Source organism: Salvelinus fontinalis, chromosome 4 (assembly GCF_029448725.1).
Source record: "Salvelinus fontinalis isolate EN_2023a chromosome 4, ASM2944872v1, whole genome shotgun sequence".
Taxonomy (NCBI): Eukaryota; Metazoa; Chordata; class Actinopteri; order Salmoniformes; family Salmonidae; genus Salvelinus; species Salvelinus fontinalis.
In genome coordinates, this window is record NC_074668.1 from 69655417 (window position 1) to 69674207 (window position 18791).

The window sequence follows — 18791 nt, forward strand, 5'->3', positions numbered from 1 at the left end:
ACTACTAATACCATATTCTACACTATACACTACTAATAACATATTCTGCCGTATACACTACTAATACCATATTCTACCCTATACACTACTAATAACATATTCTACACTATACACTACTAATAACATATTCTACCGTATACACTACTAATACCATATTCTACCCTATACACTACTAATACCATATTCTACCCTATACACTACACCTAAGACAGAGCAAACATCAACAACAGCCCAGGCTTATCTTCCATTAACACTTATCATCCATTATCTAGAACAACACACCAGTTTAGATTCCTGGAAAACAAAGTCATGCTAACACACAGTCTTCACACGCAGCGGGAGGGAGGGACCTTTGATTACACTTTGACTTTCTCTCTCAGCACTCTTCAAGTCTTTAATTAATTGGCATGTAAACAGCTGCAAGGTCACTTTCTTAAATGGAGGGGGAGAGAAGAGGAGAGGAGGGGAGAGGAGCATGGCGCTGGGTGGAATAGTTAATCCTTTAGGCACGACGATGGAGGAGTTTGTCCTGGTGATGCTCCGTGTTAATTATGCAAGCCCACTCCACTAGTGTGTGTCTCCACGCTAGCTCCCTGATGACTCATCACTTTAGCACCTCACACTAACTTTAAAGCCACGCTGACGCCCTCCCTCTACAATTCCTGTACACAGGACAACACACAGCACGTTTACTGTCCTGGGACAGATAAAAGCCTTATATCTCTTCTGCTTTCTGGGAGTTTGTGTGTATTTGTCTGTGTGTTTGTCTGTGTGTGCGCGTGTGTGAATCAGCAGAGAGTTTGCAGCCGTCTGTGTGTGATTAACTGCACTGTTTGATGAGTCTGGCTGCTCTGTTCTGCTCGGTTCTGCTCCGTTCTGCTTGGTTCTGCTCTGTTCTGTTCGGTTCTGCTCTGTTCTGCTCGGTACTGCTCTGTTCTGCCCAGTCCTGCTCTGTTCTGCTCGGTTCTGCTCGGTTCTGCTCTGTTCCGTTCGGTTCGGTTCTGCTCTGTTCTGCTTGGTTCTGTTCCGTTCTGCTCTGTTCTGCTCGGTCCTGCTCTGTTCTGCTCGGTTCTGCTCTGTTCTGCTTGGTTCTGCTCGGTCCTGCTCTGTTCTGCTCTGTTCTGCTCTGTTCTGCTCTGTTCTGCTCGGTTCTGCTCTGTTCTGCTCTGTTCTGCTCTGTTCTGCTTGGTTCTGCTCTGTTCTGTTCGGTTCTGCTCTGTTCTGCTCTGTTCTGTTCGGTTCTGCTCTGTTCTGCTCTGTTCTGTTCGGTTCTGCTCTGTTCTGTTCTGCTCTGTTCTGCTCTGTTCTGTTCTGCTCTGTTCTGCTTGGTTCTGCTCTGTTCTGCTCCGTTCTGCTCTGTTCTGCTCGGTCCTGCTCTGTTCTGCTCGGTTCTGCTCTGTTCTGCTCGGTTCTGCTCTGTTCTGCTCAGTTCTGCTCAGTTCTGCTCTGTTCTGCTCGGTTCTATTCTGTTCTGTTCCGTTCGGTTCGGTTCTGCTCTGTTCTGCTTGGTTCTGTTCCGTTCTGCTCTGTTCTGCTCGGTCCTGCTCTGTTCTGCTCGGTTCTGCTCTGTTCTGCTTGGTTCTGCTCGGTCCTGCTCTGTTCTGCTCTGTTCTGCTCGGTTCTGCTCGGTTCTGCTCGGTTCTGCTCTGTTCTGCTTGGTTCTGCTCTGTTCTGTTCGGTTCTGCTCTGTTCTGCTCCGTTCTGTTCGGTTCTGCTCTGTTCTGCTCTGTTCTGTTCGGTTCTGCTCTGTTCTGTTCTGCTCTGTTCTGCTCTGTTCTGTTCTGCTCTGTTCTGCTTGGTTCTGCTCTGTTCTGCTCCGTTCTGCTCTGTTCTGCTCGGTCCTGCTCTGTTCTGCTCGGTTCTGCTCTGTTCTGCTCGGTTCTGCTCTGTTCTGCTCAGTTCTGCTCTGTTCTGCTCGGTTCTGCTCTGTTCTGTTCGGTTCTGCTCGGTTCTGCTCTGTTCTGCTCAGTTCTGCTCAGTTCTGCTCTGTTCTGCTCTGTTCTGCTCTGTTCTGTTCGGTTCTGCTCTGTTCTGCTCTGCTCTGTTCTGCTCTGTTCTGTTCGGTTCTGCTCAGTTCTGCTACGTTCTGCTCTGTTCTGCTCTGTTCTGCTCAGTTCTGCTCTGTTCTGCTCTGTTCTGTTCGGTTCTGCTCTGTTCTGTTCGGTTCTGCTCTGCTCTGTTCTGTTCTGCTCTGTTCTGTTCGGTTCTGCTCTCTTCTGCTCTGTTCTGTTCGGTTCTGCTCTGTTCTGCTCTGTTCTGCTCTGTTCTGCTTGGTTCTGCTCTGTTCTGCTCGGTTCTGCTCGGTTCTGCTCTGTTCTGCTTGGTTCTGTTCTGCTCTGTTCTGCTCAGTTCTGCTCTGTTCTGCTCTGCTCTGTTCTGCTCAGTTCTGCTCTGTTCTGCTTGGTTCTGCTCTGTTCTGCTCTGTTCTGTTCGGTTCTGCTCTGTTCTGCTCTGTTCTGCTCCGTTCTGCTCCGTTCTGCTTGGTTCTGCTCTGTTCTGCTCTGTTCTGCTCTGTTCTGCTCGGTTCTGTTCGGTTCTGCTCTGTTCTGCTCTGTTCTGTTCTGTTCAGTTCTGCTCAGTTCTGCTCTGTTCTGCTCTGTTCTGTTCGGTTCTGTTCGGTTCTGCTCTGTTCTGCTCTGTTCTGTTCGGTTCTGCTCTGTTCTGCTCTGTTCTGCTCTGTTCTGCTCAGTTCTGCTCTGTTCTGCTCTGTTCTGCTCGGTTCTGCTCTGTTCTGCTCTGTTCTGCTCTGTTCTGCTCAGTTCTGCTCTGTTCTGCTCTGTTCTGCTCTGTTCTGCTCAGTTCTGCTCTGTTCTGCTCTGTTCTGCTCAGTTCTGCTCAGTTCTGCTCAGTTCTGCTCGGTTCTGCTCTGTTCTGCTCTGTTCTGCTCTGTTCTGTTCTGCTCTGTTCTGTTCTGCTCTGTTCTGTTCGGTTCTGCTCAGTTCTGCTCTGTTCTGCTCTGTTCTGTTCTGTTCGGTTCTGCTCTGTTCTGTTCGGTTCTGCTCTGTTCTGCTCTGTTCTGCTCAGTTCTGCTCTGTTCTGCTCGGTTCTGCTCTGTTCTGCTCTGTTCTGCTCTGTTCTGTTCTGCTCTGTTCTGCTCTGTTCTGTTCTGCTCTGTTCTGTTCGGTTCTGCTCAGTTCTGCTCTGTTCTGCTCTGTTCTGTTCTGCTCTGTTCTGTTCGGTTCTGTTCGGTTCTGCTCTGTTCTGTTCTGCTCTGTTCTGTTCGGTTCTGCTCGGTTCTGCTCTGTTCTGCTCGGTTCTGCTCGGTTCTGCTCGGTTCTGCTCGGTTCTGCTCTGTTCTGCTCAGTTCTGCTCTGTTCTGCTCTGTTCTGCTCTGTTCTGCTTGGTCCTGCTCTGTTCTGCTCTGTTCTGCTCTGTTCTGCTCTGTTCTGCTCGGTTCTGCTCGGTTCTGCTCTGTTCTGTTCGGTTCTGCTCTGTTCTGCTCAGTTCTGCTCTGTTCTGCTTGGTTCTGCTCTGTTCCGCTCTGTTCTGCTCAGTTCTGCTCTGTTCTGCTTGGTTCTGCTCGGTTCTGCTCGGTTCTGCTCTGTTCTGCTCTGTTCTGCTCTGTTCTGCTCAGTTCTGCTCTGTTCTGCTCTGTTCTGCTCGGTTCTGCTTGGTTCTGCTCTGTTCTTCTTGGTTCTGCTCTGTTCTGCTCTGTTCTGCTCTGTTCTGCTTGGTTCTGCTCTGTTCTGCTCTGTTCTGCTTGGTTCTGCTCTGTTCTGCTCTGTTCTGCTCAGTTCTGCTCAGTTCTGCTCTGTTCTGCTTGGTTCTGCTCTGTTCTGCTCTGTTCTGTTCTGTTCTGTTCTGCTCAGTTCTGCTCTGTTCTGCTTGGTTCTGCTCTGTTCTGCTCAGTTCTGCTCAGTTCTGCTCAGTTCTGCTCTGTTCTGCTTGGTTCTGCTCTGTTCTGCTCTGTTCTGTTCTGCTCTGTTCTGCTCAGTTCTGTTCTGCTCTGTTCTGTTCTGCTCAGTTCTGTTCTGCTCAGTTCTGTTCTGCTCAGTTCTGTTCTGCTCAGTTCTGTTCTGCTCTGTTCTGTTCTGCTCTGTTCTGCTCAGTTCTGTTCTGCTCAGTTCTGTTCTGCTCAGTTCTGTTCTGCTCAGTTCGTGCTTCTGCTGAACTCAGCAACACCATGTTTTTTTTTTTTTGTTTTTTTTTACAAATAGGCGCAGATTGTCTTGATGTCTTTGGTGATTGCTATAGTGTGCTGGGAATTCGAATGGGTTGGGCACTGGCCTGGCCTGCCGGCACAGCACATTACAGTGCCACATAGCACAGTACAGCACAGCACACACAACACAGCACAGTACAGCACAGCACACACAACACAGCACAGTACAGCACAGCACAGCACAGCACACACAACACAGCACACACAACACAGCACAGTACAGCACAGCACACACAACACAGCACAGTACAGCACAGCACACACAACACAGCACAGTACAGCACAGCACACACAACACAGCACAGTACAGCACAGCACACACAACACAGCACAGGGAGGCTCAGTAAAGAGTCATAGAAGAGGAAGAGTATGAGGAAGAAGATGAGTGGTTGACTAGGTCTATCTGTCATGGACACGACACCACAGCATCCAGGCACTTCCCATCACTATCCATCCCAGTGAGGCAGCAATGTTAACAATACTGTCCTCACATTTACCAGTTCTGCCTCATTAGAGCCTTGGAAGCAGATACATTAGAGCAGGATGCCATGCACCGGTAGAGTTGGGCTCCGGCTCCACCTGTCAGCTACAAAGAATGTGTGGGTGGGTGGGGGATGGGTGTATGAGGGGAGAGGAGATGGGAGGGGTGTGTCTGGAGAGAGGAAAAAGGAGCTGGGAGGGGGGTGTGAGGAGAGAGGAGAGGAGCTGGGAGGGGTGTGTGAGGAGAGAGGAGTTGGGAGAAGTGTGTGAGGAGAGAGGAGAGGAGCTGGGAGGGGTGTGTAAGGAGAGAGGAGAGGAGCTGGGAGGGGTGTGTGAGGAGAGAGGAGAGGAGCTGGGAGGGGTGTGTGAGGAGAGAGGAGAGGAGCTGGGAGGGGTGTGTGAGGAGAGAGGAGTTGGGAGGAGTGTGTGAGGAGAGAGGAGAGGAGCTGGGAGGGGTGTGTGAGGAGAGAGGAGTTGGGAGAAGTGTGTGAGGAGAGAGGAGAAGAGCTGGGAGGGGTGTGTGAGGAGAGAGGAGCTGGGAGGGGTGTGTGAGGAGAGAGAAGAGGAGCTGGGAGGGGTGTGTGAGGAGAGAGGAGCTGGGGAGGGGTGTGTGAGGAGAGAGGAGAGGAGCTGGGAGGGGTGTGTGAGGAGAGAGGAGCTGGGAGGGGTGTGTGAGGAGAAAGGAGAAAGGAGCTGGGAGGGGTGTGTGAGGAGAGAGGAGCTGGGGGGGTGTGTGAGGAGAGAGGAGAGGAGCTGGGAGGGGTGTGTGAGGAGAGAGAAGATGGGTGGGGTGTGTGAGGAGAGAGGAGCTGGGAGGGGTGTGTGAGGAGAGAGGAGAGGTGCTGGGAGGGTGTGTGAGGAGAGAGGAGCTGGGGGGGTGTGTGAGAAGAGAGGAGAGGTGCTGGGAGGGGTGTGTGAGGAGAGAGGAGAGGAGCTGGGAGGGGTGTGTGAGGAGAGAGAAGTTGTGTGGGGTGTGTGAGGAGAGAGGAGCTGGGAGGGGTGTATCAGGAGAGAAGTTGGGAGGGGTGTGTGAGGAGAGAGGAGCTGGGAGGGGTGTGTGAGGAGAGAGAGGTTGAGAGGGGTGTGTGAGGAGAGAGGAGTTGAGAGCGGTGTAAGAGGAGAGAGGAGCTGAGAGGGGTGTGTGAGGAGAGAGGAGCTGAGAGCGGTGTAAGAGGAGAGAGAAGCTGAGAGGGGTGTGTGAGGAGAAAGGAGCTAGGAAGGGTGTGTGAGGAGAGAAGAGCTGAGAGGGATGTGTGAGGAGAGAGGAGCTGGGAGGGGTGTGTGAGGAGAGAGAATGGGGTGTGTGAGGAGAGAGGAGCTGGGAGGGGTGTGTGAGGAGAGAGAATGGGGTGTGTGAGGAGAGAGGAGCTGGGAGGGGTGTGTGAGGAGAGAGAATGGGGTGTGTGAGGAGAGAGGAGCTGAGAGGGGTGTGTGAGGAGAGAGAATGGGGTGTGTGAGGAGAGAGGAGCTGAGAGGGGTGTGTGAGGAGAGAGGAGCTGGTAGGGGTGTGTGAGGAGAGAGAATGGGGTGTGTGAGGAGAGAGGAGCTGGGAGGGGTGTGTGAGGAGAGAGAATGGGGTGTGTGAGGAGAGAGGAGCTGGGAGGGGTGTGTGAGGAGAGAGAATGGGGTGTGTGAGGAGAGAGGAGCTGGGAGGGGTGTGTGAGGAGAGAGAATGGGGTGTGTGAGGAGAGAGGAGCTGAGAGGGGTGTGTGAGGAGAGAGAATGGGGTGTGTGAGGAGAGAGGAGCTGAGAGGGGTGTGTGAGGAGAGAGGAGCTGGTAGGGGTGTGTGAGGAGAGAGAATGGGGTGTGTGAGGAGAGAGGAGCTGAGAGGGGTGTGTGAGGAGAGAGGAGCTGGGAGGGGTGTGTGAGGAGAGAGAATGGGGTGTGTGAGGAGAGAGAATGGGGTGTGTGAGGAGAGAGGAGCTGAGAGGGGTGTGTGAGGAGAGAGAGGCTGGGAGGGGTATGTGAGGAGAGAGAATGGGGTGTGTGAGGAGAGAGGAGCTGGAGGGGTGTGTGAGGAGAGAGGAGCTGGTAGGGGTGTGTGAGGAGAGAGGAGCTGGTAGGGGTGTGTGATGAGAGAGGAGCTGAGAGGGGTGTGTGAGGAGAGAGGAGCTGGGAGGGGTGTGTGAGGAGAGAGGAGCTGGTAGGGGTGTGTGAGGAGAGAGGAGCTGGTAGGGGTGTGTGATGAGAGAGGAGCTGAGAGGGGTGTGTGAGGAGAGAGGAGCTGAGAGGGGTGTGTGAGGAGAGAGGAGCTGGAGGGGTGTGTGAGGAGAGAGGAGCTGGTAGGAGCTGAGAGGGGTGTGTGATGAGAGAGGAGCTGAGAGGGGTGTGTGAGGAGAGAGGAGCTGGGAGGGGTGTGTGAGGAGAGAGGAGCTGGTAGGGGTGTGTGAGGAGAGAGGAGCTGGTAGGGGTGTGTGATGAGAGAGGAGCTGAGAGGGGTGTGTGAGGAGAGAGGAGCTGAGAGGGGTGTGTGAGGAGAGAGGAGCTGGTAGGGGTGTGTGAGGAGAAAGGAGCTGGGAGGGCTGTGTGAGGAAAGAGGGGCTGAGAAGGGTGTGTGAGGAGGGAGGAACTGGGAGGAGTGTGTGAGGAGAGAGGAGCTGGGAGAGGAGGGGTGTGTGAGGAAAGAGGATCTGGGAGAGGAGGGGTGTGTGAGGAGAGAGAAGCTGGGAGAGGAGGGGTGTGTGAGGAGAGAGGAGCTGAAAAGGGTGTGTGAGGAGCGAGAATCGAGGAGCTGGGAGGTCAGTACAGATTCTTTTGACTGCACACCAGAGCAAAAATATACACAACATACAAAACAATACACCCAATATTCTCTCTACAGCTATGGCACTGCACATTCCTTAAAGGTAATTATAGGTCACCTTCATTGTACCTGATACAGTCATTGATCATACAGTATATGTATCCATACTAACAACCTGGCTTTTAAGTCTTTGGAGTTCCGTAAAGTACTGAGAGGACAAATGGTTTTGGTTCTCGGTCCTGTTCTCTTTACACTAAGCTCTGCAGCCCTGCGGTCTTTAAAGTGCACGATTTCTGCCTTTCATCTGTCCAGCGCCCATGGCCTGCCATTTTTACGCTCTGGTTAAGGGCAACTTCACTATGACTGATGTTTGCCCTCCTTCCAGTTGATTGTAAAAGGAGGCTCCCCATGCAGGCTGGTAGGAATAACATTTGCACTCAGGAAGGTTAAAACCCCCATCACATGGAACCAAATTAATTTGTGAGGCACAGTCTTTAGGATAGGATTGTAAAATTCTGTGAACTTTCAATAAATTCCCCGGTTTACCAGAAATCCTGGTTGGAGGATTATGGATTTCCTGCTTATTCCCTCTTGATTATGGAAATCACCCAATCAGGATTTCAAGAAAACCAGGGAATTCATTGAACGTTACCGGAATTTTGCAACCCTATTTCAGGAGCACTGGCATCATAATGGAAGACAATATGGAGTTCCATCCCTTCGTTGCGATTCCATTCACTCTTTAAATCGGGAGGACGGCCGTAGTCGGTGCAGCAGCGTAGAAAATGGTTTCATCCCAGGGGGATAAGAAAAAACAACGCTCTCTTTTTAATTTCTCCTCTAAAGCGGTCGGGGAAAAGAGAGAAAGCGATATAGATGTAATTGATGGTGTGGAGCCAGGCGGGAGGCTAGCCGGGGCAGACATAGAAGACTTCCCTCAGTTCTCTCATATCTGGAGCCAGGCGGGAGGCTAGCCGGGGCAGACATAGAAGACTTCCCTCAGTTCTCTCATATCTGGAGCCAGGCGGGAGGCTAGCCGGGGCAGACATAGAAGACTTCCCTCAGTTCTCTCATATCTGGAGCCAGGCGGGAGGCTAGCCGGGGCAGACATAGAAGACTTCCCTCAGTTCTCTCATATCTGGATCCAGGCGGGAGGCTAGCCGGGGCAGACATAGAAGACTTCCCTCAGTTCTCTCATATCTGGATCCAGGCGGGAGGCTAGCCGGGGCAGACATAGAAGACTTCCCTCAGTTCTCTCATATCTGGAGCCAGGCGGGAGGCTAGCCGGGGCAGACATAGAAGACTTCCCTCAGTTCTCTCATATCTGGAGCCAGGCGGGAGGCTAGCCGGGGCAGACATAGAAGACTTCCCTCAGTTCTCTCATATCTGGAGCCAGGCGGGAGGCTAGCCGGGGCAGACATAGAAGACTTCCCTCAGTTCTCTCATATCTGGATCCAGGCGGGCGGCTAGCCGGGGCAGACATAGAAGACTTCCCTCAGTTCTCTCATATCTGGAGTCAGGCGGGAGGCTAGCCGGGGCAGACATAGAAGACTTCCCTCAGTTCTCTCATATCTGGATCCAGGCAGGAGGCTAGCCGGGGCAGACATAGAAGAGTTCCCTCAGTTCTCTCATATCTGGAGCCAGGCGGGAGGCTAGCCGGGGCAGACATAGAAGACTTCCGTCAGTTCTCTCATATCTGGAGCCAGGCGGGAGGCTAGCCGGGGCAGAAATAGAAGACTTCCCTCAGTTCTCTCATATCTAGATCCAGGCCTTTTGTCTTTTCGCAGAACAGGAATGGCTCGTGGGCGCTGGAGGTTGACAAATCTTGCACACAGGGCAAATTGACCAGCAACAGAACACAATTTGTCCTTTAAAAGAATGGCGGGCCGGGCCCTGTATGGCTTCAGTAATTAGTTTAAGCTGCCTTGAGGCTGTGGTGTGGCGGTCCAGAGGTGGACCCTGTCGAAGGAAGCTTAGTGTGTCCTCTGATAAGATACGGTGATGCTGCGTCACAGACAGACAGCCTTACCCTGAATCCTGATGAGGCCCCGCCACTAAATATATCAATTAACACGTCTTTACACAGAGATAAAGAGGAATGCGAGCATGGATTATAGGTGGGGGTGGGGGGGATCAACGGGGGGGGTGTGTGTGTGTGTGTGTGTGTGTGTGTGTGTGTGTGTGTGTGTGTGTGTGTGTGTGTGTGTGTGTGTGTGTGTGTGTGTGTGTGTGTGTGTGTGTGTGTGTGTGTGTGTGTGTGTGTGTGTGTAGGGGAAGCTTAAATAAGGATGATGGGAAATAAGAGTGATGGAGGCTACTGCTGGCATGTTCTTACTGGCACGTACAAAGACAAAGACTAAAATATACACAGACTGTTCAGGCAGCATCTGTGTTGTAAAGCTGGGAGTGTCAAACATGTACGAACTGGTCCGTCGAACGTGTTCAGTGACATCCAACATCTCCCCCCTGACCCATTTCTATGTATGTGACACAGTAAGTCAATTTTCTCTGCCTTTCCCAGCAAAATAAATATATACTAAATTAGAAGGAAAAAAACTACAGGAAAAACATGATATTCTATTACTCAATTTAGTGGAAGCAGAACCTTCAGGCTTGCCCTTCGAAGTATGAGGATAAACAGTTCTAAACTCCTGGGTGGGGAACTTTTTCCCCTTTCTACTTACCTCCCTGGCTAAAGTCAGACAGCGGTTGCGCTTGGCTGCCTGGTTATTAATAAAGGGTTCAGGTGCTTGTGGAGCTCTCAGTCAGAAAGCAAGAAATGTGGATCTCTCCACAGACACCTCCACGCATGATGAAATGACAAGCATGAGGCTGGGGCAGCACCTCAACACACACATCAGCAAGACAAAAAGACAGGAGGAAGGAGGAGTGAGAGAGGGGGGGGGAGGAAGAAGGGGGGGGGTTCAAGTGCGAGAGACACGAAAGGTATAGAAAGGAAGAGGATGATAGTAGAAGAGAAAGAGATGCTGGGTCCTTTTCCGCAGCAGACTTTATAATTGGCTGTTGGGCTTACGTAGCGCCCATTAACAGGCCCGTTTCATCCTCCACCAGCAGCTAATTGGAGTAGAGGATGCCTCCGCCACACGGCCTGGAAGGGAAAGAAGAAGAAGAGGCTTCTTTTCAAGATTCTACCGGCTCCAAAAGCAGCGTGTTGGGAGGCCATTAGGCAAACAGCGGAGAGATGTTCTGGAGCGTGTTTATAGGGGAAGGGGTAAATTAATCGGATCCGTGGAGAAATCATTCACAGAGATGACCTAACCTGTCCAAAGACCACGCTGCATGCCCTACATTGGGGAACATGCTGAATAGGCATGTAAACATAACGCCCTATAAGCATGCCAGGGGAGGCTGTTTAGCCTCTGATGACATTACTGTAGTGTGCACACTGTCTCCTGCCTGGCAGATCACAGCGACGGGACATAAAGACACCATGATGACACTGGACATGTAAACAAATGCGTTTTTTTTGCAAAAACACAAAAACTACCCAACAAAGCAGAATGGCCTCTTGGACGGCAGCATGGGTAAGAGACATTGGCTAAGACTGAGAATTAGTCTCACGAAAGGTATGAAAGAACGGGAATTTAAAGCTCCCCAGAATTTGAGATTCTCAGTTAATCTGCGCGACACCCCTGGTGACTCCTTGCAGATCACACACATACCATCCCCCCCCCCCCCCCTCTCTCTCCCAGCTCCAGAGAGTCCTCTTCTCAAACAGACTGACAATAACGATGGAAACATGGCACTTTGAAAAACGACAGAGGAATTGGAAAGCTCTTATCGTCCCTCACCCTCTGCCCTCAAAAGGCAATTCTCTTCAAGACAAGCCAGGAGCCGATCAAAGTGAGCCGGGTGAGCCATATTGCTCTGGCCCTGCCTGTTTTGGTCTCTGGCAGACCGCAGACAAGGACTGGCCGGCATGATAGCCTTCATTCATCGAGTTCATGTGCAATTCAAGCCCTGTTTTTGGTCGACTGGTTTTATTTTCCAAAGGGCCTGCAACCTGCCTGATGATCCATTTTAAGGCCTGCACATTTAAGTTTCCTGACAGTTTGAGGCGGACGCATCCAGACTGCACAGTCAGGCCTGAAACAGCCAGCCCAGTCTGGACATATCATAGCGGAAGAGCTGGAGCATCAAAGGGCTGTCATGGAGGACCTCAGAGCGTGATGGCCTGATGAAAACATCCTTATGAGGGTTGGCCTGCCACCTCACACAGCCTCTTTATTAAGGAGAGCGAGGGAAGGATGGGAGGATGGATCTCTATGTGGTTCTGCTGCAGATTGAAGGACTGACCTCTTGCTGGGAGCTTGCATCCACCTATAACTCACGTTTACCCAAATCTCATAGACATAGCATTGACCCTTTTCTAGATACGAGCCATTAAGGCAGGAACCTCTGCTGTATGTAGTCCAATCACAACAATCACCTCATTAGAGAGCAGTGAGAATTAAAAGACAAGAGGTGGTCTCAGAGGGACTCCATTACAGCAGTGTTAGTGGTGTGTGGAACGAACGCTCAATGTATTACCCAGGAGATCCAGACAGAGCACTGCAAACAGCTGATTAACCCGCCACAGAGAAGTCCCCAGCCCCATCCACCTCTCCCCTGCCTCCCTCCCTAGGGACCAGGATGGATGCCCAGAGGCTCTAACCAGGGAGAAGAGGGAGGGGATCTGGAGACATAGCAGGAGGCCCTCTCCTCTGCAGGGGCCAAAGGCTGGATTCAATCAAACCTCTGATTCCCAGGATATTATGTCTAGAACTATACATCCCTATGTACATACTGTACTGTATATAGACATAGGATCAGGAACATTTCCAGCATACTGTAGGTACTGGATGGGCTTATGGTATAACACTGTGGGTTTGTCATGGTACAGTAGGAGGACATTCTTTTCATGCAAAACATATCAACCAACCGAAACAGAATTTAAAACAGTTTCTAAAATTAAAACTCCAGATGGGCGTACTTGTGGTAAAAATTATTGTGGGTATTTATTGTTTGATTATATGTGATAATGAGAGTGGATTTCCTGAGGCAATTAGGAATGTGTGTGTGTGTGCACGTGCGCAACACGCATGTGCGTGTGTGTGCGTGTGTCTGTGTGTGTAAACATTTTGAGAGAAGACGAGAGGACGGAAAAAGGACAGGATGGACCATCAAGCCTGTCTTATCAAAACATATAAATATTGTGAACATAACACGTTTGCGCAAGGCGGAATAACTGAAGTATGGCTGACTTCAGTTCAGTATGTGTGAGTGTCTATGTGATGTGGTTGTGTTAAGAGTAGTAACATTAATGCAGACATGTCCCATGCCAGGCCCTGGACCCGGGGGCCCTAGCCTCTGACAGAGGGCAGATCAGGGGCACTTACCCCTGGCAGAGTCTTCTGTTCATGGAGGGCGCTCTGGGCCTTCAGTGCTGACTCTCTGGCGCAGTATGTTAAAAAGGCACATCCTGCAGAGAGGGCAACACAGATGAGAAAGGAGAGACACACAGGGTTGATTATTACACGACAAATGACTGGAGCACTGCACTGTAGGCTGCTACTGGTATACTGCAAAGCGCAAATAAATGTTGATGTCAAATTCAACCCCAGTCTTTGAAGAGCTAAGGGAAACGTCCATAGCATTGTTCCTAGATCTGTATATTACCACTTGATGAACGATCACGTTCATGATTGTTGAAGAAAGAGCACTAAATGTGCCTGGCATGCATTTCCTAGCGTTACAATAATTAAAACCCTATGGTGATGAGCCCCAAACACTGACCCCTCACATCTCAGGAGACTCCTCTCAAAGTTGGAAACCCCAAAAACAATATATGAATGTCCATTAATAACTTCTGCACTAACAAAATGTGACAGCTTTCATTAAAGCCTGAGTAGTTGTTCTGTTACGCACTTGGTCGAGTTGACAGTGGGTGACCCCTTTCCGAAGAGTTTTTGCACCGTGCAGCATAATTTCCCATTACGGCATGTCACACCTGCTGCCAAGACGCCCCATGGGAGAAGAGGGGCGCACACACACACACATATACACACTCAAACGCATGCTCGCACAAACACACACACAAGCACACACACAGGACACACACAGCACCCATCACCCCTGAAACAGAGCCCTGCTCTCTGGCTCCTCGCCAAGAGAGCTCCCTTTCACTACAACCTTCATCCACCTCCACAACCAGGAAGTTACTCAAGAGGAGAAATCAGCTAAACGACACTGATGAAACAGCATGCCACACAGCAAACCCGCAAAAAAAGAACGCTTTGAGAGCCTGGAAGGAATTAGCTCCTCGTCCTGTGTGACATTAAAAATCTCAGCTGAGGGCCTCCCGGGTGGCGCAGTGGTCAGAGACTCTGGGTTCGAGCCCAGGCTCTGTCGCAGTCAGCCGCGACCGGGAGGTCCATGGGGCGACGCACAATTGGCCAAGCGTCGTCTGGGTTAGGGAGGGTTGGCCGGTAGGGATATCCTTGTCTTATCGCGCACTAGCGACTCCTGTAGCGGGCCGGGCGCAGTGCACGCTGACCAGGTCGCTAGGTGTACGGTGTTTCCTCCGACACATTGGTGCGGCTGGCTTCCAGGTTGGATGCTAGCTGTATTAAGAAGCAGTGCGGCTTGGTTGGCTTGTGTTTCGGAGGACGCATGGCTCTTGACCTTCGTTTCTCCCGGGAGTTGTAGCGATGAGACAAGACAGTAACTACTAACAATTAACTACTAACAACCACGAAATTGGGGAGAAAAAGGGGGTAAAATAAAAAAAAATACAAAAAAGAACTGAGGAGATGGGACTGGACCTCCTAGCAGGCATAACACACAGCAGGCTAATGAGATAGAACCACTGGGACTGGTCTAGTCTGGTCTAGCCTGGCCCTTCTCATCATCCACCTGAGCACTCAGTCAGGTCATCGTCAGTTTGGGGATGGATGTTTATGGTTCTAGGAGATGTTTTTTTTTCATCACATGATTTAAGGGTTTGGAAATGTACAACAGCTCAATGCATAAACTGATGAGACTGTGGCACTTTATCAGAGTTCATGTCAGACTTTAAATTGATTTGCTTCATCTTGGGAGTGAACCTAGTCATGCAAGACAGGAGACAAGGCCTAAGTAGGGGGAGACTCAGCCTTACATAGTGGCTCACTGTTAATATTCAGGCCAGGCCAGCTACATGGCTACTTATGGTAGGTCCCAATAAGTCTCTCTTGGCCAAGGGGAATTGGAAGACTTCATGAAAGACTCAATTGCTGGCTCAGGGGACAACTTGGACCCAGGGGACTGTGATACAGGAGCACAATCTGTAACAGACAGACACATTTCAACTTGGTGGTGAACATGAAAAAGGATTACAATTACTGAGTGAGGCTGAGGGTAGGAGACAGCAGATGAGCCAGATGGGGATGCAGGAAGTGGAGGATGATGCAATGGTTATAGAATGATTGATTCTGAGGCTTGCTTGTTAGCGATGGCTGAAAGCAGTGGTAGGCTGATTCCACTGATGAGAAGGTTAAGTGGAGTGAAAATAATACTTTGGTAATCTATTTCAAATTTGCTGCTGCACAATCATTTCTGAAAGGAACAAAAGTTCAATGAATTGCATTAAAGCGGAATTAACATTTAAGCCGAGAAAAGTGTATTGGAATAGGAGCTCCTTCCCTTGCATCCTCATTTTTTAGGTTTTACCCATGAGCACGTCTGAACCATTTCCATGGATGTATTAACAGCTAACCTGTTTAACAGTATTTAGTAACTTACTCGCTATGGAACACCACGCTTTACGAGCTAAATCAACGACCTCATCTCCTGACAGCAAAGCGCTAGCCACCATGCTAGATGAAGCTATGGCAAAACAATGAGAGTTCATCGCCTCTGAGTTCACTGGAGTACAAGCAGAGTTGGATTTTATTCAGGATGACGTTTCCAAGTGCGTTACGGATCTTAAAAGACTTCGAGCTGAGTGCACAAAGCTTGGCGATAGAGTTGACAAATGTATCCAGGCTGCATCACATCTGGCCGTGATTGGGAGTCCCATAGGGCGACGCACAATTGGCCCAGCGTCGTCCGGGGTAGGCCGTCATTGTATATATAAGAATTTGTTCTTAACTGACTTGCCTAGTTAAATAAAGGTTAAATAAATAAAATAAAAAAATGTGAGGAGATGTCAACTCAGGGTCAAATCAGAATGGACCGGTTTGACTCGCTACGAGGACATGCAAAGTAGAGACAACGTGAGAATAGCCCATATGAATGAAAATACTGAGGCCTAGAACACTTTATTTCATCAATAGATCACTTCCAGAGTGGTTTCCAGATCTAGCTGGAACCGAAATCGAAGTGATGAGAGCTCATTGTATAAGCCGGCACATTGACAACTCAGCCAGATTCCGAACCTTGATTTTCCAGGTGCTCCGATTCCCTGACCGAGACCGCATTCTGAAGGCACTAGGAAGAAGGCGCTTGCTTTGTTTACTTTCGTAGACATAACATTGATGTTATATTTATTCAAGAGTCCCACTTAAAATAATGATATGCCCAAATATTTGCAAACAGTCATTATTATGTTGTAGCGTCATCCTCTGTAGATTCCAAAACTGTGGCTCCCTTGTTGTTATGAGACAGTTTATCAGTGACTGTTCTGGAAAAATATGGCGCTGACGGTAGGATATCATAGCCTGGGCGTACGAAATGAATGTACAAAATTGAGTTACACTCCATTTCTTCAGAACAGCCTCAATGAGTTGGAACATTGACTCTACAAGGTGTCGAAAGCGTTCCACAGGGATGCTGGCCCATGTTGACTCCAATGCGTCCCACAGTTGTGTCAATTTTGCTGAATGTCCTTTGGGTGGTGGACCATCCTTGATACACACTGGAAACTGTTGAGCGTGAAAAACCCAGCAGCGTTGCAGTTCTTCACAAACACAAACCGGTGCGCCTGCCACTTACTACTATATCCCGTTCAAAGGCACTTAGAATCTTTTGTCTTGCCCATTCACACTCTGAATGGCACACATATACAATCCATGTCTCAATTGTCGCAAGGCTTAAAAATACTTCTTTAACCTGTCTCCTCCCCTTCATCTACCCTGATTGAAGTGGGGTGATCAGATAAGGGCTCATAGCTTTCACCTGGATTCACCTGGTCAGTCTTTCTCATGTAAAGAGCAGGTGTTTCTAATTGTTTTGTAAAGTCAGTGTATATCAAAAATGTAATCTCAGGTAGGAAAATTGCTCCATCCCAGTATGATCCTACATTTTATGAGAATCTAACGGAGTTACTGGCAAATGTCATTGATTTTCCTCCTATCGTAGGTGCGGATATGAAAGCTGTTTTATCCGCTTTGGACCGCTCTGGCCATGAATCTCAAACAGCTCCCGCACCTGCGTCAGTGGCATTTAACAACTTGGTCAAGGATTTTAATCTCACCAATGTATTTAGATTTGGTCAATTCTACGTCTAGATAATTTAGTTTCTATTCTGCTAGACATACACTAAAAGTATGTGGACACCATTTCCGCCACACCCGTTGCTGACAGGTGTATAAATTGAGCCATGCAACCTCCATAGACAAACATTGGCAGTAGAATACTGACGAGCTCAGTGACTTTCAACGCGGCACCGTCATAGGATGCCACCTTTCCAACAAGTCAATTCATCAATGTTTTGCCCTGTTAGAGCTGCCCTGGTCAACTGTAAGTGCTGTTACTGTGAAGTGGAAATGTCTAGAAGCAACAACAACTCAGCCATGATGTGGTAGGCCACACAAGCTCACAGAACTAGATCGCTGAGTGCTGAGGCACGTAGCGCGTAAAAATTGTCTTTCCTCGGTTGCAACACTCACAACCGAGTTCCAAACTGCCTCTGGAAGCTAGGTCAGCACAAGAACTGTTCTTTGAGAGCTACATGAAATGGGTTGCCATGACCGAGCAGCTGCACACAAGCCTCTGGAGCAGTGGAAACGCGCTCTCTGGAGTGATGAATCACGCTTCACCATCTGGCAGTCCGACGAACGAATCTCGATTTGGCAGATGCCAGGAGAATGCTACCTGCCCGAATGCATAGTGCCTGCTGTAAAGTTTGGTGGAGGAGGAATAATGGTCTGGGGATGCTTTACATGGTTTGGGCTAGGCCCCTTAGTTACAGTGAAGGGAAATCTTTACACTGGAAGTCTGTGTTTCCAACTTTGTGGCAACAGTTTGAGGAAGGCCCTTTCCTATTTCAGCATGACAATGCCCCCGTGCACAAAGCGAGGTCCATACAGAAATGGTTTGTCAAGATCGGTGTGGAAGAACTTGACTGGCCTGCACAGAGCCCTGAACTCAACACCATTGAACACTTTTGGGATGAATTGGAGCACCGACTGCGAGCCAGGCCTAATCGCCCAACATCAGTGCCCTACCTCACTAATGCTCTAGTGGATGAATAGAAGCAAGTCCCCACAGCAATGTTCCAACATCTATTGGAAAGCCTTCACAAAAGAGTGGAGGCTGTTACAGCAGAAAAGGGGGGACCGACTCCATATTAATGACCATGATTTTGGAATTAGATGTTCGATGAGCAGGTGTCCACATACCTTTTGCCATGTAGTGTAAATCCTACTCCAGAATAGATTATATTCTAGTTTCCCGCACTGCATACTCAGATACTCACAATGCAACGATATGGTCATGTCCACTTTCTGATCATAGCTTCGTAATAGTCCAACGAACGATTCCTGATCCACCTGGTGCTTCAATATAGCGTTACTATTTGAAAAATAACTAGATGTTTATCTAACACAGAATGATGGGTCTGTTGAAGATGCCCATATCCTATGGAAGTCTATAAAGGGATTTATCAGGAACTTGTCAGTGTCATTTGTGTCTCACCTTAATAAAACCTGAATGAGAACAATTAACAAACTAGAAACATGTTTGGCTAATCTGGAATAAGAACAAAACTCTTACTCTGTTGGCAAAAAGAAAAGAATAGATGCAGTTAAATTAGAATGTAATTCTTTGCTCAGACACAGGGCAGAATTCTTAATTCATCCAATCAGACATAACTATTATTTTAATGGGGCTAAACCAAGTCATCTTTTAGCAATGAGACTCAGAGGCACTGAGAAATACTCTAATATTACAGCTATGAAAGCACAGAATGGCTTGTTAACTAATCCTTTGGAAATCAATGCAGATTTGTTCTTTTTAGCTGAATACTCTATGCCAGGAGTATTCAGCTCTTACCCTATGAGGTCCAGAGCCTGCTGGTTTTCTGTTCTACCTGATAATTAATTGCACCCACCTGGTGTCCAATGTCTGAATCAGTCCCTGATTAGAGGGGAACAATGAAACAACGTAGTGTAACTGGCTTCGAGGTCCAGAGTTGAGTTTGAGGG

At 49.3% G+C, this 18791-nt stretch overlaps 1 protein-coding gene across 28 annotated transcripts in view; it reads right to left on the minus strand.

Moving 5' to 3' along the window:
- LOC129852718 (CUGBP Elav-like family member 4) overlaps window positions 1–18791 on the minus strand; it is a 189368-nt gene that overhangs the window by 152600 nt on the left and 17977 nt on the right. For all 28 annotated transcript variants that reach the window (XR_008759039.1, XM_055918371.1, XM_055918365.1 and 25 more), the window contains exon 2: window positions 12786–12868. Coding sequence is in view for 27 of the 28 variants with exons in the window: in XM_055918371.1 (XP_055774346.1) it covers window positions 12786–12868 (83 nt within the window). In the remaining variant the exon portion in view is untranslated. The remainder of the gene's footprint in view (window positions 1–12785; window positions 12869–18791) is intronic.